Source organism: Mustela nigripes, chromosome 5 (assembly GCF_022355385.1).
Source record: "Mustela nigripes isolate SB6536 chromosome 5, MUSNIG.SB6536, whole genome shotgun sequence".
NCBI lineage: Eukaryota > Metazoa > Chordata > Mammalia > Carnivora > Mustelidae > Mustela > Mustela nigripes.
In genome coordinates, this window is record NC_081561.1 from 6845539 (window position 1) to 6864080 (window position 18542).

An 18542-nucleotide genomic window follows, 5' to 3' on the forward strand; every position below is an offset into this window, starting at 1 on the left:
CAGCTTGAGGGACATGCAGTGGCTTATATATCGGGCGAGGGTCTCCCACGCAAACAGGGTGGGGGCAGGTGAACTAACACTGTGCCACGTGCTCCGGGTCCCAGGATTTCCTGAGGAGTAAATGAATAAGTCTCTTCTTGTGTCTTCCTATTCCATTTTGTTCTTTTATCTCAGTCTAAGGTCAGCCTCTAACGTTCTCATTTTATGCTCCCAGCTTGACTTCTTTCCAGAATGAGTAGAAGTGGAAATGCCCACTTCCATCCTGGAAATGTGACATCTATCCACAGAAGTGTGGTTTGTCCCTGTGGCCCCAACAAGACTAACCCACAATCGCTGACGTAAAAACTTCTACCAAAAATGTGGATTTGTTAGCACTAACCTCCACCACAAATAAGACCCCATAGCTCTGCCTTGGAAATGAGTTGGGTTCACTAAAGTCCCTTTCATTCCCTTCTGGTTTATCAAGCGAAGAACATACTTTGATATCCATTCTTGACAAATTGGGGTTCACTTTGTTCAGTGACTTTCCTAGAATATCCTGTCTCTGGAAGATGAAGATGAAATGAAAAGTAGAGTGTAAAACTGGTAGTGGGATGTACTATTGGACATGAAACTGAAGGATCAATGTGGGAAGTAGGAAGAGATCCTTCCCGGACACATTCTACCCAAATAGAAAGTGGGGTAGGGGGACTCAGAGGCACAGAGAGGCAAAGGTTTTGGCTCTCCAGAATATAGCATGGAGGGCTATGTAGATCCTCTAATGTAATGAACCTGGAGATTTGGGCAAAAACCTAGATTAATACCCTAAAATAAAAAGAAAGAAAAAGGATTTTCACTTGTGATGGCAAAGACACATCAGGTGTCGGACTTGATTCTGCCCAAACCTCTTTGAGTACAACCCAGGCGAAGATCATTGGTTTCACAGCACTAAGTAATAATTGGTTTTCAAAAATGATTTGCTTATTGCTTCATAGGATTAACAGGTGAATATTAGCTGAACCCAACCCCTTGCCAAAACCAACTAAAATTAAAATAAATGCTTGAAAGAGCTAAATAAGAGCATCTCATAGGTGTGTGTGTGTGTGTGCGCGCGCACGCGTGCACGCGTGCCTGTGTACACTAGGTATATATGATTTTAAAGTAGGAAACCCACAGGTCAAGGGCTTCTCTCTGAGACCTTGGCTGCCATGACCGACATGGCTGAGGCACAATGAAAAACTGGGAAGACTTGATGTCATATGCACGTCAGAATCCCAGGGAGGTAGAGAAATCAACAGTCCCTACAAGAACTGCTAGTGCACGGTGCATCTGTCTCACTCTGGATAGGCTAACCACCTTCCAGGAAGAGCAAAATCTGCCAGCAGTTACATACAATGGATATTGACACACTTCAGGCAATATGTGGGCCACAGCAACAAATCAGCTGCGGATTTAATCTTAACTGCATCTGGAAAGCTTGTAATTAAAATAAATATTACGGTGACACCTTTTACAAGCTGGAGAACCCTTTAGTCAAGGAAATAATTGCTCCCTGGTTTATCTTTTATGTAAAGCTGAATGTTCCTACTTTAAGTGTTTGTCCAAAGTGGGGAATGCATGGTAATTAGATGAATTTCAATATGCAGCAGAGTAGATCCCATGAGAACTGTACATAAAGTCTGACATGACATTTCCCACAAGGCAGATATTATCTCTGACAGCAGCTAAGGGATCCTGCTATAATATTCATTGATTTTACCTATACAAATAAGACCAAGGCAGAAGCATAGGGGATGTTCATGTTGGCTACCTGTCCTCCCTCCCCTTTGTTAGCTCGGGTGTCTGTCATCTGTCCTGGTGTTATGCTGGATGAGTGCATCCGGCCATCGTCTGAGCTTCATTAATATTAATTGCAGAAACGTCTCAACTTCAATGTCTGTAACGATTCAGAATTGGGTCTGAACAGTTCTATCTAGATGAGCAATTCAGATCTCATCAGCTAGATTTCTACTGCCCTAGCCCTCTCTGTTTCTCTATGCTCCTTTTCACGGGTCTGTGAAATGGAGGAAGTTTAGAAATTGCCTAGATTTGGAGAAAAATCCCATAGATGCTTTTCGCAAAATGTCTATGCCTTGCACTGCTGTAGTAAAACACAGGACAAAAACACCTTCCAGGCAAGTGCTCCCTTCAAGAGTCTCCACCATTAATCTACACCGACGGTCCTGACAATCTCTATAAAGCACGCCCACAGCCAGGCACCCCCACCGTGAGCCCCACTTTTCAACTGTTTCACATTCACTGCACACACACTAACGAATGCAAGCCCCAGGATTATGGTCATTGATTTCTGCTCTGAGAGAAGGGGAACAAGCGGCTTTATCTGAGGCCTCGATTTTAAAATACGGCTTCTCTGGATTGTCACCTCTGTCCCACTTGTTTGCTTACCTTTGGTTTCTAGGCCATTTTAGGCCACCTGCTTCTGCAAACTGCTTTGCTTCGGGCTTTCTGCTCTGCTGTCCCTGTAACTTCCTTCTCAATCTCTCCGGATCCCAGCTTCTCAGCCTTTTTCCCCTAGATGACAAGAGGGCTTAGATGGTGACTCATGTGCTTGGTTCCACTTTCCTTGGATGAATCAATAGACCCATGAGCGGGGGGGTGATGGTTCTCAGCTACGTGGAAAATTTCAGTTTCTCCTGCCATTACGAACACCACTGTCATTCTATCTCTGCAGGAGCATGCTACCAATCTGGTTTTATTCTCCAAGACTTTTCTGGGGCCTGCCTCATCCCACTACAGGGATGCCTTGGAGAGCAAGAGGCTTGGCCCGGCCCAGTGGTTCTCAAACTCACACATACATCTCATCACCTGGAGGACTTGTCAACTGCACCCCCAATTTTCAATTTAGTACATCCACAAGTCCCTGAACAAGGAGCCCCCACCTTGAGAACCACTAGCTTAGTTAGGGATATGCACAGGGTTTGAAGCTGCACAGAGGTAGACCATCACTGCCACCCATGTTTATGTGACTGCAAGCAAACTACTCCATCTCTCTGAAAAGCATCCCTTTTTTCCTGTGTACAATAAGGAAAATACAAGTGACCTCATGGGACTGTTAGAAGGAGAAGACGTGGTAATACATGCAAAGCCCTTAGAGCAGAGTCCGGCACAGAGTAAGCACTCCGCGCATGATAAATGGAAGCTACTTCAAGCAGCTGATTAGGGATTTCTCAAGCAAGGGCTCTGGGCCCCTGAAGTCATCCATCTCAGAGTGGAAGTCTGCATTTTAACAAGGCCTTCAGGGGCAGTAGAGCTTTCGAGGTAAGAGGAACAGGACTCCAGTCCAAGCTGCATACCCTCTGGTGGCTGACACAGGGGAGTCTCCGTAGGCCCTTCGTGTCTTGAGAGAGAGTTCATTTGCATTTTTCCTGGCACTGGACATTTGAAGCATCATCTTCACCTTCAGACTTCCTTCTCTTCATGTTTTATTCTTTGCCTGCTTCCTTTGAGCTGCTGTGGGTTTGCTGGTCAGTGGTCACTCTTGCAAAGTGATGGAGAAAGTCAACAAAAGCAGAGGTGTGTGATGTACTAGCAGAAAACTCATGCTCTTAAACTGCAAAAAACAGAAGTCAGAACGATGTCACCCTGGAGAGGGTACAGCAACGACCAAGCAAAAGAGGACTTTTTGTTGCAAAAAAAAAAAAAAAAAAAAGAAAGAAAGAAAGAAAGAAAGAAAAAAGGGAAACATATTGCCTATTAAGGAATCCTACAGCCCTGAGAAATTTCTATCTATAAACAAATTCGAGCCCATCTGTAAGAGCCAATAATGTGTTGGAACGGTCCTCTGCCATCAGTCACAGTTTCAGTTTAGCTGAACCCAGCATATTTCGACTAATGATGACCTAGGAACAAAGCATTTTTTAATTTTCTAAGATAATACAAGCTCCTTTATGAATTCCCAGCCTGTTGTAGATTTTCAAAAGTCTGGCTCAACAGCTCCTACACTTCCATGTAATAATCATTTATGAAGCCAATTAAGAAGGCCAACTCCCAGCTCCCTGGACCTCTCCAAAACTCTGATCTCACAGTTGCTGGTATTTGCATTTTAACAAACATCCGGAGAGCCCCGATATGCATGGACCTCAGAGACCCCCCAATCTGAAAAAAGCCATCCTCTGCAATGTCTATTCCATTATTTCCCATCGCATTGCTGTTTCCTGTGTCTGTCCCGGGTTTCTGGAGATCAATTCAATTTCTCTTCTTTCTCTCCAGCAATGTCTTCTTCATTTCCATTTCTGGAAATCCAATCAGCCCACCAATTCACAAGTTATATTTTGAGAGTTGCATTAAGTATTTATCCACTGAAATTCAGAAATAAGTTGGTAGGGGAAAAAGAAAACTTAAATTTTCTTTCCCTTCTCACTGCCAGAAGTTATGTATCTCTTGGAGGGAAACTGATCAGCCTACAAGACCAAAATGTCTTGTAGGAGGAATAAACTCGGAAACAAATCATTTCACCTTCTAGGCCCCAATTCTTCATCAATGACTTAATAATTGGCACTGTCTGGGGGTACGGTACCTGAGTGGCTCAGTCAGGCAAGTATCTAACTCTTGAATTTGGCTCAGGTCGTGATCTAAGCGTTGTGGGATTGAGCCCCACATCGGGCTCGGTGCTCAATGAGGAGTCTGCTTGGGATTCTGTCTCTCCCTCTGCCTCCGTCCCTCCCGCAATGTGCGCTTACTCTCTCTCTTAAATAAATAAATAAATCTTTTTAAAAAATAGATAATTGGCAGCATTTGGTAACGGAGCCACTAGCCACAAGTGGCTATGAAGCACCAGAAATGTGGCCAGCCCAGAATGAAATGTGTTTTAAGTGTAGAATACACACTAAAGTTTGAAGATTTTGTGCCAAAAAAAAAAAAAGGTATAAACAAGACTTCCAAATAGCTCTTTAATATTTTTATATTGGTTACATATTGAAATTATAATATTTTAAGATGTGGATTAAAATATATATTCTTAAATTAATTTTACTTCCTTTTTCCTTTCTATAAAATGTAACTACAAAAAATTTTAAATTATGTATGTGGCTCACTATCCAATATGATAGCCACTAGTCACATGTGGCTATTTAAATCATTTACATTTAAATTAAATTAAAAAATTGAGGCCATCAGTCACACTAGCTGCATTTAGCTAGAGGCTACCATATTTGATGATGAAGATATGGAATATTTCCATCTTTGCAGATCATCATTAGACATCACTGACCTAGTAGTTTCTATATTGCTCTAATTTTTTTTAACAGTCTATCCTGAATGAAAGAATGTGAGATATAATGAAAATTTCAGTCCCCAGCCTAAACTGTAATCCCAAGTGCCTTCTCTTTTGCTGAAATCTTGGGTTATGCTGGTGTCATGGTTCTGAAGCGCCCTTTGTTGAGGTCCCAGATTAAAAAAAGCCATCTTTCATGGCCCTTTCGCTGGTCAGTAATCTGGAGCCTCCTCTCTTAATCCAAGACTACTATGTTTCCTACTGCTGTTGTAACAAATGACCACAGACTTAGAAACTTGTAACACAAATGTATTCTCTTGTAGTTTTGGAGGTCAGAAGTACAAAACCAAAGTGTAAGCAGGACTGTGTTCCTTCTGGAGGCTTCAGGAGAGAATCCATTTCCTTGACTTTTCCAGTTTCTAGAAGTTTCCTTGGCTTGTAACCACTTTATAATCTTACTGAACTCAGTAAGATAATCCAGGTTCACCTCTCCATCTCTAAATCCTTAGCATAATTATATCCACAAAGTCACTTTTGCCATGGAAGGTAACATACTCACAGGCTCTGGGGATACGGTCACAGACATCTTGAAGGCTGGGCACTAACAGCCTGCACAACCCCCAGATGGAAAACCAGTCCATCTTGCCTGACCTCTTCGTACCACCTAAAAAGGCCAACTGATTGTGCATAATCCAAGGAGAACCCAAACTCTATGTTTTCAATGAAAATGCCCTCACAGAAGTCAAACCATTTGGAGAACTTCACAGATGGCACGGTCACTCATTTACCGGAGCAGAGATACAAGTTCTCTGTTAAGGGATCATGGGGCACCTGGGTGGCTCATTGGGTTAAAGCCTCTGCCTTTGGCTCAGGTCATGATCCCAGAGTTGTGGTACTGAGCCCAACATCGGGCTCTCTGCTCGGCGGGGTGCCTCCTTCCTCCTCTCTCTCTGCCTGCCTTTCTGCCTATTGTGATCTCTGTATGTCAAATAAATAATCACTGCTCAGAAACGGTTGGCCTTGTTGGGCCATTATTGTCACCTTGTCTGAGACCCCATAAAACTTCCACCTGCCATGGACCCTACTCATAAAGAAAGCTATTTGGTTGGAAGTCAGTTCCATGACTGGAATCATGCCAGCAGAGAAAGAGGGTGAGATAGAAATGAGTCCCTTGTAAGAGTTTATTATTAATTATTTATTATTAAGAGGAAGCAGGCATGTGATTGGGGGAAAAAAGAATAAGGATAACAAAGGTCTCTTTGAATCACCAGAGAAGTGCAAGAAGTACCATGAACAAGGAAGCCCTGGGAAGATTCTCGCTTTGTAGTTTTAAAAATGATCCATTGCAAGGACACAGTGAATGCATTTGAGTTGTAAATAACATTAAGTTTCTCTAGTAGTAAAAGGCCAAAACAAAGCTCTCATAAACCCGTTTGAATGAACAGTGAAAGATACTGAAGTAAAAAAAGAAAAAAAGAAAGAAAGAGAGATATCAAAGTAGTACAGACAAAGCTAAACTGTAGTAATCCAAACTCTAATCAGATACTTATGAGCTGCAAAGTACAGTTACAATTTTGAAAGCACCAGAGCTAAGATGCCTAGAACTGACCAAAGGGAACCAGCAGCATGATGGACATCTCAAGATAGGTTTGGAAATAAAACTGAACATTTTCTGGGGCGCCTGGGTGGCTCAGTGGGTTAAAGCCTCTGCTTTCGGTTCAGGTCATGATCCCAGGGTATTGGGATCGAGCCCCGCATCGGGCTCTCTGCTCAGCAGGGAACCTGCTTCCCTTCCTCTCTCTCTGCCTGCCTCTCTGCCTACTTGCGATCTCTGTCAAATAAATAAATAATAAAATCTTAAAAAAAAAAAAAAAAATGAACATTTTCTAACGACTGAGCTCCCAGTAGTGACAGGAAAAATTCTCCCAGTTAAAGGGTCATCTGATAGGTCCAGGAATCTCAAAGCCTCAAATCAGTTTATAGAACACACTTCACTTATTACAGGTTACACCACATTGGGCCAAAGTTGCCTGCTGCTTAGGGCCAGTAAGAGTCCATGCAACCGAATGAAGACACTAGAAACCGAGAGGCCAGTGTGCACCTCTCCCCCTCCCTCTGCTCCCTCTTTCCCGAGATTGCCAGCTCCTTCTCAGCCACACCCCCCACCTGCCCACCCAGCATGGTCTTCACCTCCTTGTCCCTCTCTCTCAACTCCTGCCTTCTCCAAAGTGTGAGGGTCTGAGCCTTCTCAGGGACGATCCGGAACATTCCTTCTTCCTCCTGCTCTTCCGTGTGGAAGTCAGAGAGCAGCTTTGAGGCTGCTCGGATTTAGCTTCTAGGCTGGTGGCTCCCACATCACAGGCCCAAATATATCAACAGCCAGCTTTCTGAGGCCATCACTAGCTCATATGGTACGAATTAGGAAAAAGTTCACCTTCTGCCAGGAGACGTTGTTGGTTTGGGGCTCCCCCGCAAAGCCAGAGACAGGGACTCGGGGCTGGGGAGTTACTAGGAAGCAATGCCAGAAAGCAGCCATGTGCGAGGTGCTCGGGGGATTCAGGGCAGGAGGAAAAGCCAGGAAAGGATAAATGGGCAACTGATTACTGGGATGGGAACCAGGGCTCAGCCCCACTGGGATCCTTGGGCAACTGCAGGGTGCTTGTCAGGATTGTCCCTCGGAGGTTGGGGAGGTTGTGGAATTTATCCCCAGATTCCAGTCCTCCTGGGTTGAGAGCTTGCAGAGGATAATGCCCTTGTGGTTGTCCTATGCAGGCCGTTGTACAGAGGGAAAGTATGGAGAGGTGCCAGGCTCTTGACCCGGGACAATGTCAGAGGCATGGCTGATGCTACCTAGGCTGCCCTGATTTCAAAACTGGTTAGGGGAGTGGCCAGGACAGCAGAAGGATCTGCGGGTGGGACCCAGCCCAGACCAGGCTGCAGAGCCTGGGCCCATGGAGCAGGAGCTGGATTTGGGCTCCCACTCAGGCCCTCGGCTGGCAGCCTGTGCAACTGCACATGGACACTCAGATCACTTCTGAGGTGATACAGGCGTGCTTACCACACTGAAGTCCTCTGGTGGCCACCCTCAGCAAAGACATAAAGAAAGCACATGGGCACCCGGTGGCTCAGTTGGTTAAGTGACTGACTTCAGCTCAGGTAATGATCCTGGAGTCGCAGGATCGGGTCCCACATTGGGCTCCCTGCTTGGCAGGGAGTCTGATTCCCCTCTGACCCTCCCGCTTCTCATAGTCTCATTCTCTCTCTCTCTCATTCTCTTTCTCTCTTTCAAATAAATAAATAAATAATCTTATTAAATTTAAGGGAAAAAAAAAGACATAAAGAAGGCACAGATTCTGGGGAATAAAAGGCAAAATGGCCTAGGAGATCAAGAGGCTGACAAAGTCAGCACACCAAATTAATTAATTAATTAATTAACTAATTAATTAACATAAAACATAAAAAATGAAAACTGGGCCTGGAGCTACCCGCCCACACCGCCTGGACCCCATCCGTTGAAACCTCAAGGCTTTCAGGTCCACGAGGAATCTGTCTACAGCCACAGTCGCCACCCCACCCCCACCTTCCAGAGGCAGGGGACACTCCAAGTCCCCAGGCATGCAAGCGTATTATGAATTTAAACGAGAGCCCTGAACAGCAGCTAGTTCAGCGCCCTGTGGGACCAGAAAGCATTTTTACACCCTGCAGGGTCAGAGACTGAAAAAAAGCAGAGCTAAAATCTGGGAGGAGATGAGGAGCAGCGCCCGGGTCTTAGCCATCTGCCAGACTTGAGTGTCTTAAAGGAAATGCCCAGAGGCAGGGAGAAGAGGGAAGATTATATTTAGAGCTTACTAAGATGAAGTAATGTGTTCGTTCCCTCTCGCTCCAGGGACAAGGCTCCTAGTCTGCTTGGAACAGTCTCCCGCCTCCCTCTTTGCTCTGGGACCACTACCCACAGGAGCCCCCCCGCCCCGCCACAGGGGCCTCCTCAGCTCCTGAGGTGCCCCCACTCACTGCAAGGCAGGCTGAAGCCTGTGTCCTCCTAGTCGAGCACAGCTCCCCCCAAAATTCCCTTCCACTGGGCCTGGCTGGTAGGAAAAAGACTTGAACCTGGAGTAAATAAATAAATGATGTTTTTTAAAATCTTTGCTCTGAATATACTAATTGCCCTATTTATGACAAATTACAACTCAAGTATTTTTACATTTTGTCAAGCATCCTCCTGGTGCTTCAGTATTGATGACATTTAGGTAATAAATTTGGAAGACTGGAGGCAATTGCAGGAAGATACCAGGAAGGGCTAGGAAATGAGGAGAATGCATCCCACAGAATCCACATGTTCAGGGAGCGTTTCCAGCGGGCCTCCGTGCTGCCTGCAGAGGACTAAAGGCTGTAGAGCAGGGGGCAGCCCAGAACCTTGTGCCCATTGAATCCAAAACCCTTTGGGACCTTTTGTTTCCACAATTTAAAAATCTATTTCCTTTCTGAAAAAGACACTATGTGCCAACCACACGAAGATCTGGGTCAAAAACAAAGCCAATTTGCAGAAATGACTTCATGTGTTCCGAACCGGTGAGATGGGTTTCTGTAATCCACAGCCCCGAAAACTGATAAAGATTTCAAATGGAGGAAAGGAAGGAGTGGGTACAGATATACTGGGGCTCTTTTTATAGTCCTGCAGTGTGAGAATGTTAATTAAAGGAATCTCAGAATCGGGGAGGATCTAAGAATGGAAGGGGCGAGAATTTAATTTTAGGTGTTGTTTCATTAGATTTAAAAAAAAAAAAAAAAAAAAGACAGTTTCATGAGCTACCTGCAGTCATTCTCAAAAACTTCATGGACCCCCCAAAAGCTCCAAATGAAACTGTAAAGTATGAGAGACAGAGTTCATGAAAACCTCCCAGCCCAATTTGGTTGTGGATATAAGCATGTGAAACACACACTCGAAAACCTTGGAGCAGAAAATTAGCATAACAGGATAATAGATATCATTCTAATGTGATTCTTCAAAGAGCAGTCCTCACCCATATTTTTAAAACAAAAGACGCGAACAGATCTTACGAGCTGTTGCCTCTGCCGAAAGGTTCCCAAACCTAGGCTTGATGTGTTTCTCAGCATCCAAGTAAGTCTTGATGACGTTTCCTTTCTTCTCATCCAGTGGGTAATAACACAACTAATAAGTAAAGGCTCTAGCCTTCCTGGGGATCTCACTCTTCTCAGCAAGTTTACATACAGTTCTCTGGTCCACCCAATACACTGCAGGGGAGAAATTCCCATTTCCATCTTGCAAGTGTAGAAATTAACAGGCAGGACGGACACTGAGCTGGCCAATAGGAGAGCTGCATCCTAAAGTCAGTTCTGTCTGTCTCCAAGGCCAACCCATTTGCCCTGTGCCACCTGAGAACAATCAGTAGAAGCATACAGCAGGGGTAAAATGTGTCCGAGGGAACCCAGCCAGGCCGGACGTGCACAGACATCCTCACTCCCTGTTCTTGGGTTCTGGTCCTGTTCCCGTGTCCCATACTTTAAGGGTCAGTGTGAGTGATCTGGACTGATTCATGCCCATAGCATTCACAGTCCTTGCGTTGTGAGCAGCAGAAATCCGTTCCTGCCAATAAAAGCAAAGGGATTTTCTGGAAGGCTATCTCGGAGTCACAGAAGGAGAGCAAAGGCTGCAACACCAGGCAGAAAGCGACCAGCCCCGGATGCTGGTGAGCCGGAGTAAAACAAATCATCTCTTGCCAGAATAGATTGGCCCTGGGTCTCTTCTTTGTCTTCTTGCTCAGACTGCTCTGGCTTTGGTCAGAGAACATCCACTGGGGAAGAGAGAATTTCCTAAAAAGGAATGTTGTACGAGTAGCTGGGCTACTGCATAGCACAACTGCAGGGGGCACCACTCACATAGATTATAACGTGAACGCTATGCCCTTGAATGCCAGCACTACAACTGAATCTCAGGCAGCTCCCTCTGAACGGTCTGCACTTGTCAGAATCACCACCCGCATATAACTCTCACTTCTCACACCGTTAACTTTCTGTGGAGCTCGTCATTGTATCTTTCCCAGTTACACTGGAAGATTCTTAAGGATGAAATCCAGAATTTCAACATCTCTATTTCTAAAACCACACCATACAGAGAAGTAGTTTCCAATTAAACTTTTGCTTATATCCACAACCAAATATATATTTCCTTTCAAATATAAGTAGATCAGGGGCACCTGGGTGGCTCAGCCAGTTAAGCATCTGCCTTCAGCTCAGGTCACGATCCCAGGATCCCAGGATCCAGTCCTGAATTGGGCTCCTTGCTCAGCTGAACGCTGCTTCTCCCTCTCCCTCAGCTTGCCTCTCCCCCTACTTGTGCTCGTTCTCTCTCTTTCTCTTTCTCTGTCAAATAAATAAATAAATAAATAAATAAATAAATAAAAATCTTTTAAAAGATGAATAAATGGCTCATTTAGTGTAATGAAATAGGAATTTTGTCCATCTGGCACCCAACATGTTTGCACAGTATCCTTGCAAGGTACAAGAAACTGACCACGGAAAGGAGGGATGGATATGTTGGGTGCATGAGCACTTAACAGAAGCCAAAGGTTATGCTAAGAATGGGTCTTCTGGTAGAAGTTCAGGTTCAGATTCCCTGGAGAAGCCTTTTTCAAAAAGGGTTACCCTTACTCTCCTGATATGATTCCATGCGGGCAGCTGCTCACGCACCAACCATGCTGTCCCTGGCCCAAAGCCCCTTTTCATGGAGAGAGTTTAGTCAGTCTCGAAATGTTTCCTGAACAGTGATTAGGCATCAGAGGCTATGTGAGGCAGGAAGTCACTGGGCCATTAAAAGAGCTCAGTACCTTATGCCATCAGTAAACCAGTAAGCATTTATTCAACTCCATTGTCCTCCACCATCCCTCCATTCTTGCCACCGGATTGGCTGCTCTGATGGCTCATTCCCTAATCCAGTGTCCTGTGTCAGCAGAGCCCAGGCCCAGAGCTTTCCATCAAGGAGAGGATCACAGTAACAGGAGCAAGAATGAAGTTGGTTGGCAAACCCACGTCCTGACTCTGGATCTGCTCATTCAACAACTTCTCTAACAACCCTATTTTACACCCTCCTGTGTGTTAGACTTTGCAACGTACTGAGAGTCATGCAAACAAGAAGGCATAGGCTACTGAAGGAAACAGCCTATAAACAAATAAGTACAGTTCTGGGAAGCCAATGATTCAAATGGCTCACATAATATTCTCATGTACTGTTGTATTGAGCACCAGGCATAGTGCCTGGTCTGCACTGGGCGGATGCCCATGGTGTGGACTGGTTAAAGTAGTAATGGCAAACACTCACTGACTGCTTACCATGGGCCAGGTGCTATGGAAAGAGTTCTACTTGTGTTAACTCATGGGATGTTCATGACAACTCTGTAAGGTGAATATTATTATAATCCCCACCTCATTTCCTGTTGAGGAAACTGAGGCACAAAAAGATCGGTGACTTGCAGACTAATAATAAGAAAAGCCAAAAATCAAGCCCAGAACAATCTGACCCCAGAGGCTGTGCTCTTAAATATTGTGCTTATACTGTGTGAAATGCGTGGGGCTGGGGTGGGGGATGGGGAGGGGGCTGGGGTTGGGAGAGCCGTTGGGTCAGAGAGACAGCAGTAATCCCTATGAGGAACTGGGCATGGTTTCGATATTCAATATTGACATGAATTGCCCACCCACCACCATAACGTCCCAGCAGCTTGACCTCCACTAATGTTTTCCATCATTCCACCTCGACCACTGACTCCCACATCAATTCTATGTGTTGTCATCACGAGCTAACGCACCACTTCCGAAATCTCAGTGTCAAGACATCTGCCCTCTGGCTTTACCATGTCCTTCCAGCACATTCTAGGACCTTCTTCATAGCAATGATGGAAACTCCATTCAGCTGACTCTACCACTGTTTCTACAGCACCTTCATTGACTTCCTTACCCTTCCTAGCTTCCTTGACCTCTTCTTAGAAGTCTATTCCCAACAGCCTGGACTTTCTCTCCTTATCATTCTTGCTCACTAAGACTGCCTAACCATCTACCCTTCCCATTCTTGTATCAGAGCTACAGAACGTTGCCTCATTCCCTCCTCAGGGCTTAGCTCAAATATCATATCCTTAGAGATGCCTTCCCTGGCCAGCCATCCAACCAAACATGGCATTTCCTCGTTTGATATTTTAGCAAATTACTAGTTGAGTGCTTTCCAGACATTGTTATTAGCACTTTGCGTTGATTATTTGAATCCTCAGAGCTCCAGGAAGCGGACACTGTTATTGTCATTATTGTACCCATCCTGAAAAAGGAAACTGAGCCTAAAGAGGTAATGACTATCCCACGCGGTCTCAGGACTGAACCCCACACAGCCCAGCTGCAGCCGGGCCTCTTAACCATCACACCATCTGCCTTTCACACAGCCAGCATGTCTTCTAGCACTTTCTACAACCCAGGTACTGCCTTATTTAGTGATTTACATGCCATCAGTGACCTCTTCAGAATATGAGCAGCTGTGTGGACAGAGACCTTCTTCTCCATCACTGGATCCCTAGTGCACAGTGAGCACAGATAATACGAGCAAATCATTTTTGTTTAATATGATCGAGTAACATTATGTTTGTTTTGTGTATGTTTCAGAGCAGATATACTATGCTGGCCCCATCAATAATCCTGGATTTGAAATTCTCCCGGTAAGGTCTTGGTTTTCTGTTCTGCTCTGTTACTTAATTTTTATATTGAGTAGTTTCTTAGAGGAGGAGGAGGTGGAGGACAGAATTAAATTTAAATGGTTTCCACTGGCCATCACTAAGAAAACCCTTCTTCAAAAAAGCTGTTACCTCCTCCTGGGCACTTACAAACATTTAAACACTGATTTCGCCATTTTGGTATTTAACATTTTATGTTCTGATGGACCCTTGGGGATCCTCTGGGCAGACAGCTCCCGCGGAGAGGGACACCCATGTTCTATCCTGCAGGATCGCCTGTGTCTTCAGGGACTGCATGGTCTAAAGTCGCTGGGGTGCGGCATGTCAGTGAGGCTGGCTGTGCAGAGAAAAGAAGAAACATGCAAACAACCATGACGGCTTATAGGCTCTCAGATTCCGGCCTTACATTATTACTCGTGGCTGCCACAGGTGAATAAAATGTCCCCACCCGGACCATTCACCGGCAAGTCTCATAGCTAAGAGTAGAGTTTTCCACTAACTCCTTTTTAGGCAAAATAATGTGACTTTCTTAAATGGCTGAATTTAAGCACCTGTGACATAAGCAATACATTTGCAATATGCTACTCCTGAGACAATCTCATGGGCTATCATAAAAGGAATCACAAAGATGTATTAACTGTGTTTTCTGTTTCAACTTCTTCCTCTCAGTTTAAAAAACAAAACAAAACAAAAAAACAAAAAACAAAAAACAGTTCCTGACTCTGGGAAAGGTTCTCCTTCTGCATAATGAATTTGTTTAACTTTGTTTCATTTCTTGTGTGTGTGTGTGTGTGTGTGTTTCCTTTTTGTTTACAGCCTCTGAGTTCCTCAGGTGCAATCCTTTCTGTCTAGAACATTCTCTAGTGTTGCTCTTGCAGATGGGAAGTTTCCAGCTTCCCCTTCCCCTCCAGGGTTCTCCAATCTTCTCTGCAGACCTTTCAGTAAAAAAAAATATGAAAGTCTTGCAAACTTCCTTACCTTCTAGAATGTAGGACCAAAATTCTCCCAGCTAGTTTTTTTCTTGAAATCTTTATTTTTTGGAATTCTTTTTCCTTCCCTATTTTCCTTCCGAATCTTCTCATCCCCCCTTCCATGGGAGATTGACTTGAAATTTGCCAACAATTGGTTTTCATCTTGCATTATTGGCTTAAAATAAAAACAGTGCTCTTTAGGAGTTGCTATGAAATAGGAGGGAAAAGAACTTCTTAAAGGCACAGAATCCATTTGAAAGAAAATCTGGCAGAGATGTAAAAGCAGTTTTACTGCTTTCCCCTAGGACACTTGGGTGAGGGCAGGACCTGCATTCTTCAACCAATGATGGTGCTCCGAGATGTTGCCCAGTGGAAGGGCCAACCCAGGCTCAGGTGTCCCCGCTGTAGGCATGATTGCTTAAGGATGCATCGGTCCTCTTCCCCTTTTGAGGTTTAGGGTTCGGAAGCAGAAACCTAGCCAGCCCTGACTGCACCCAACCTGCTGACAGCTAGCCAAAACTGACAGGGGACAGAACCCAAGTGGGACACATGCAACCTGTCACGTATGCTGGAGAGGCCGCCGCCCGCCTTAATCTCAACAGGAGCTCCCACGCTGGCTGAGAACCAGCTGCAGCCAGCCCAGCTTCCTTGGCGGACAGCCAGCCAGCAAGACTCAGAAACTTTGCTTCCTAATATGGGACAGAGACAGTATGAAGCCTTCTGGTTTTAAAAGACCTGCCCCGGATCCCCTCCTCCCACCAAATCCCCCAGAGAAGGGCTCTGTGCTAATTCCATCCTTGCTTGGCTGGAAACTTTTCCACTCAGCAGTCAATCTTGCTCAGCAGTGTCTTGGTGTCACTTTCTTTTTAACACAGCCAGTCCCTTGGCCCAGGGACTGAAGTCCTGCCCAGAGCCCTGCATCTCTATGACTGCTGTTTTCTGAATTAGAATTTAGAGATCCTTTGGGCTTCTAAAATGTGTGGACAATCACTTGTAGGTAGAGCCTAATCTGCCTCAACGCCAAGGATACGACTGTAGATTCCTGACCCACGCATGCAGAGCTCTCCTCAACAGTGAAGAGTCTGCTGCTCTCTGTCCCTTGTCCCTAGTCTATTCCCCCCCGTCCTCCTAGTATGTCCCTCCACTTTCCTGCAGGTGAGCACAGTTGCCCAAATCTTGCATTCTAAACCAGAGTCTGCGTATCTTGTACATAGGTAGGTATGTGTGCGCGTACAGAATGTAAGTATGGGAGTCATGATCTAGAAACCTTCCTGCAAATACATCTTTTCTTAGGCTTTATAAGGCTATATTGAAAAATTCATTTGCTTTTCGAATTGGGGAGTGTGTGCGCGCTTGAAGGCACATGGACACGAAACGTAAGGTGATGGCGAAGGGGACACGAGCAGGTGCACGTCTGAACTGCTCTTGACTCCTACTGAGTTCTCTAACTTCCATACTGCTTCGGTTAAATCCCTGTGCTGCTTCTGAAATCACAGCTGCTCATATCTGAGCGGGCAACCTCACGGGAGCCTATGCTGTCATAGATGCTCAAGCGGAACAGCGCCCTAAGGGACGCTCCAAGCAGCCCTCTCGCCTCAGCCGCCATCCAGAGAACAGCCTGGCCCTGGCAAACGCAGCTTCCACTGTTGGGGAACCCGCTCGCTCCTGGACCTCTGCTAATTGCTAGAAAGTTGTTCTTCTCCAAGAAAAACTGCCTCTCCTGCAACCTCCATCCAGTGTTCTGATTTATTCCTTCCCTCCGGCCGTATACAGATTAAACCCCTTTTCTTCTTTGGGCGACGGGCACTTCAAAGATGTGCCAGGAACCTCTTGGGAACCTTCCCTTTTGGGCCCTTTGCCCTGCTTACCAGCACCTCCCATGGCCCAGAGCATCTCTTTCCGGACTGGTGAACCTACAGACATGTCCCCACTACGTGGCCTCTGGGGCCTGGGGTGGGACTTTGGCACTGAACAGACACACGGGCTCAATTTCACATTCAGCCCAACCACTAACGACGGACGAAGAGAGTCCTCTGTGGAGTGTCATTGCCAGAAAAGAGCCCTAAAATGTGGCCATACTTCCTCTCATAGAGCATTCTGGTTTCGTGCAGTTGAATTTTGATCCCCGAGAGGCCTTCTCTGTCTCAGCAAATGGCACTTGATCGTTCCAGTGGCTCAGACCAGGATCTTTGGCGTCACCCTCTGCCCCTCTCTTTCTCTGCCACCTGCATGAGTTTTCCCGGTAAAGCATTATGGGCTCTTTCTTCAAAATCTGTCCAGAATCCAGTCTAGATTCCTTTCCTCATCTCTGCATCCGCTCCAGCTTGGGTAGACTCCCACCTGGTTTTAAGGGCTTCCACTCTCTGCCCCTACAGGCTCTGTGGGCGGCCGGAAGGATCCTATTACCCTACAATTGTGATCAGGCCAGTCCCCGGGAGAAGTGCTCTCATGACCCGTGTCCCTGTCAGAGTAGGAGCCAGCATCCTCACTATGGCCCGCGAGACCATCCCTGTCTCATGACCTCGCTCTCCTCCCGTGCTTCCCTCTCCCAGCAGTTCCGTGGGGGTCCTCTTTGTTCCTCACACACAGAGTGCCAGCCCTCTGAGCAGCAGGGGTGCCCCCCCTTCTGCGGGTCTTTACCCATTGATCCCCTTTGCAGCTCAACCTGCTTGAACCACCCTGCCTAAAACTGCCCACCAGCACTAGCCCACCCCCACCCTGCCCTGCCCGGCCCAGTACCGCTGCCTCTCCCCTTCCCTGCCTGTGTTCTGTCCCCAACACCGGCATAGGCAGAGCGCCCATAGTGAAGCATCGGGGACATGGTCTGTCTGTCCCAGGGAGCCCGTAAGTGCCTCGAAGTGAGTTTGGTTTGCCTGGTTCTACTTTATCCCCAGTGTCTAAACCAGAGCTGGCTCCTAGGAGGTGCTTGCTGACCACCGGTGGAATGATGGATTGCTTTGCGAGTCACACATCTCATGCTTTCCCTGCGTCCCTTCCAGGGAGAATACCAGGTTTTGCTGGAACTGTATAATGGAGACCGTTCCACGGTGGCCTGCGCCAATGCCACCGTCATTTCTTCCTGAGCAGCTGAAACTTGGGGCATGGTGTGTCTGCTGGAAACGGCAAGCCACTGAAGTTGGACCTGCTCTGAAGAAAAACCAGTCGACGACAGAGAGGCAGGCACAGGTTCTAGCCCCCGGACCAGACATCCTCAGACTCCACGTGCCTACATGCTTCTAGGTCACCTCCTGGTAGTCACGATGTTATCCTGTGGGTCTGCCCTCCTCCCCAGCTCCTTAGGAGTATTTCCCCTGTGACCCCAAATAAAGAAAGCTGGTCCACTGTGGTTCCTCGTGGTCTGTTCAAAGTCTCAGTGCAATGCCGTAGTTACAAGGTGATCTCCTCCAGACAAAGTGCCAGGTGCTGGCGAAACATAAGGAGTTCTAAGAGATTGAGAAGGCTGGGCACCTAGGTGGCTCTGTTGGTGAAGCAACTGCCCTCGGCTCAGGTCATGATCCCAGAGTCCCGGGATTGAGTCCTGCATTGGGTTTCCTGCTCGGTGGGGAGTCTGCTCCTCCCTCTGACCCTCTCCCT

At 46.2% G+C, this 18542-nt stretch overlaps 1 protein-coding gene across 1 annotated transcript in view; it reads left to right on the forward strand.

Annotated features, from left to right (window-relative positions):
* The window catches only part of LY86 (lymphocyte antigen 86), a 59265-nt gene extending 40971 nt beyond the window's left edge, over window positions 1-18294 (forward strand). The window contains exons 4-5 of the mRNA XM_059399388.1: window positions 13910-13962; window positions 17948-18294. Coding sequence (XP_059255371.1) covers window positions 13910-13962; window positions 17948-18031 — 137 coding nt within the window. The 3' untranslated portion in view covers window positions 18032-18294. The remainder of the gene's footprint in view (window positions 1-13909; window positions 13963-17947) is intronic.
* The last annotated feature ends 248 nt before the right edge of the window (window positions 18295-18542 follow it).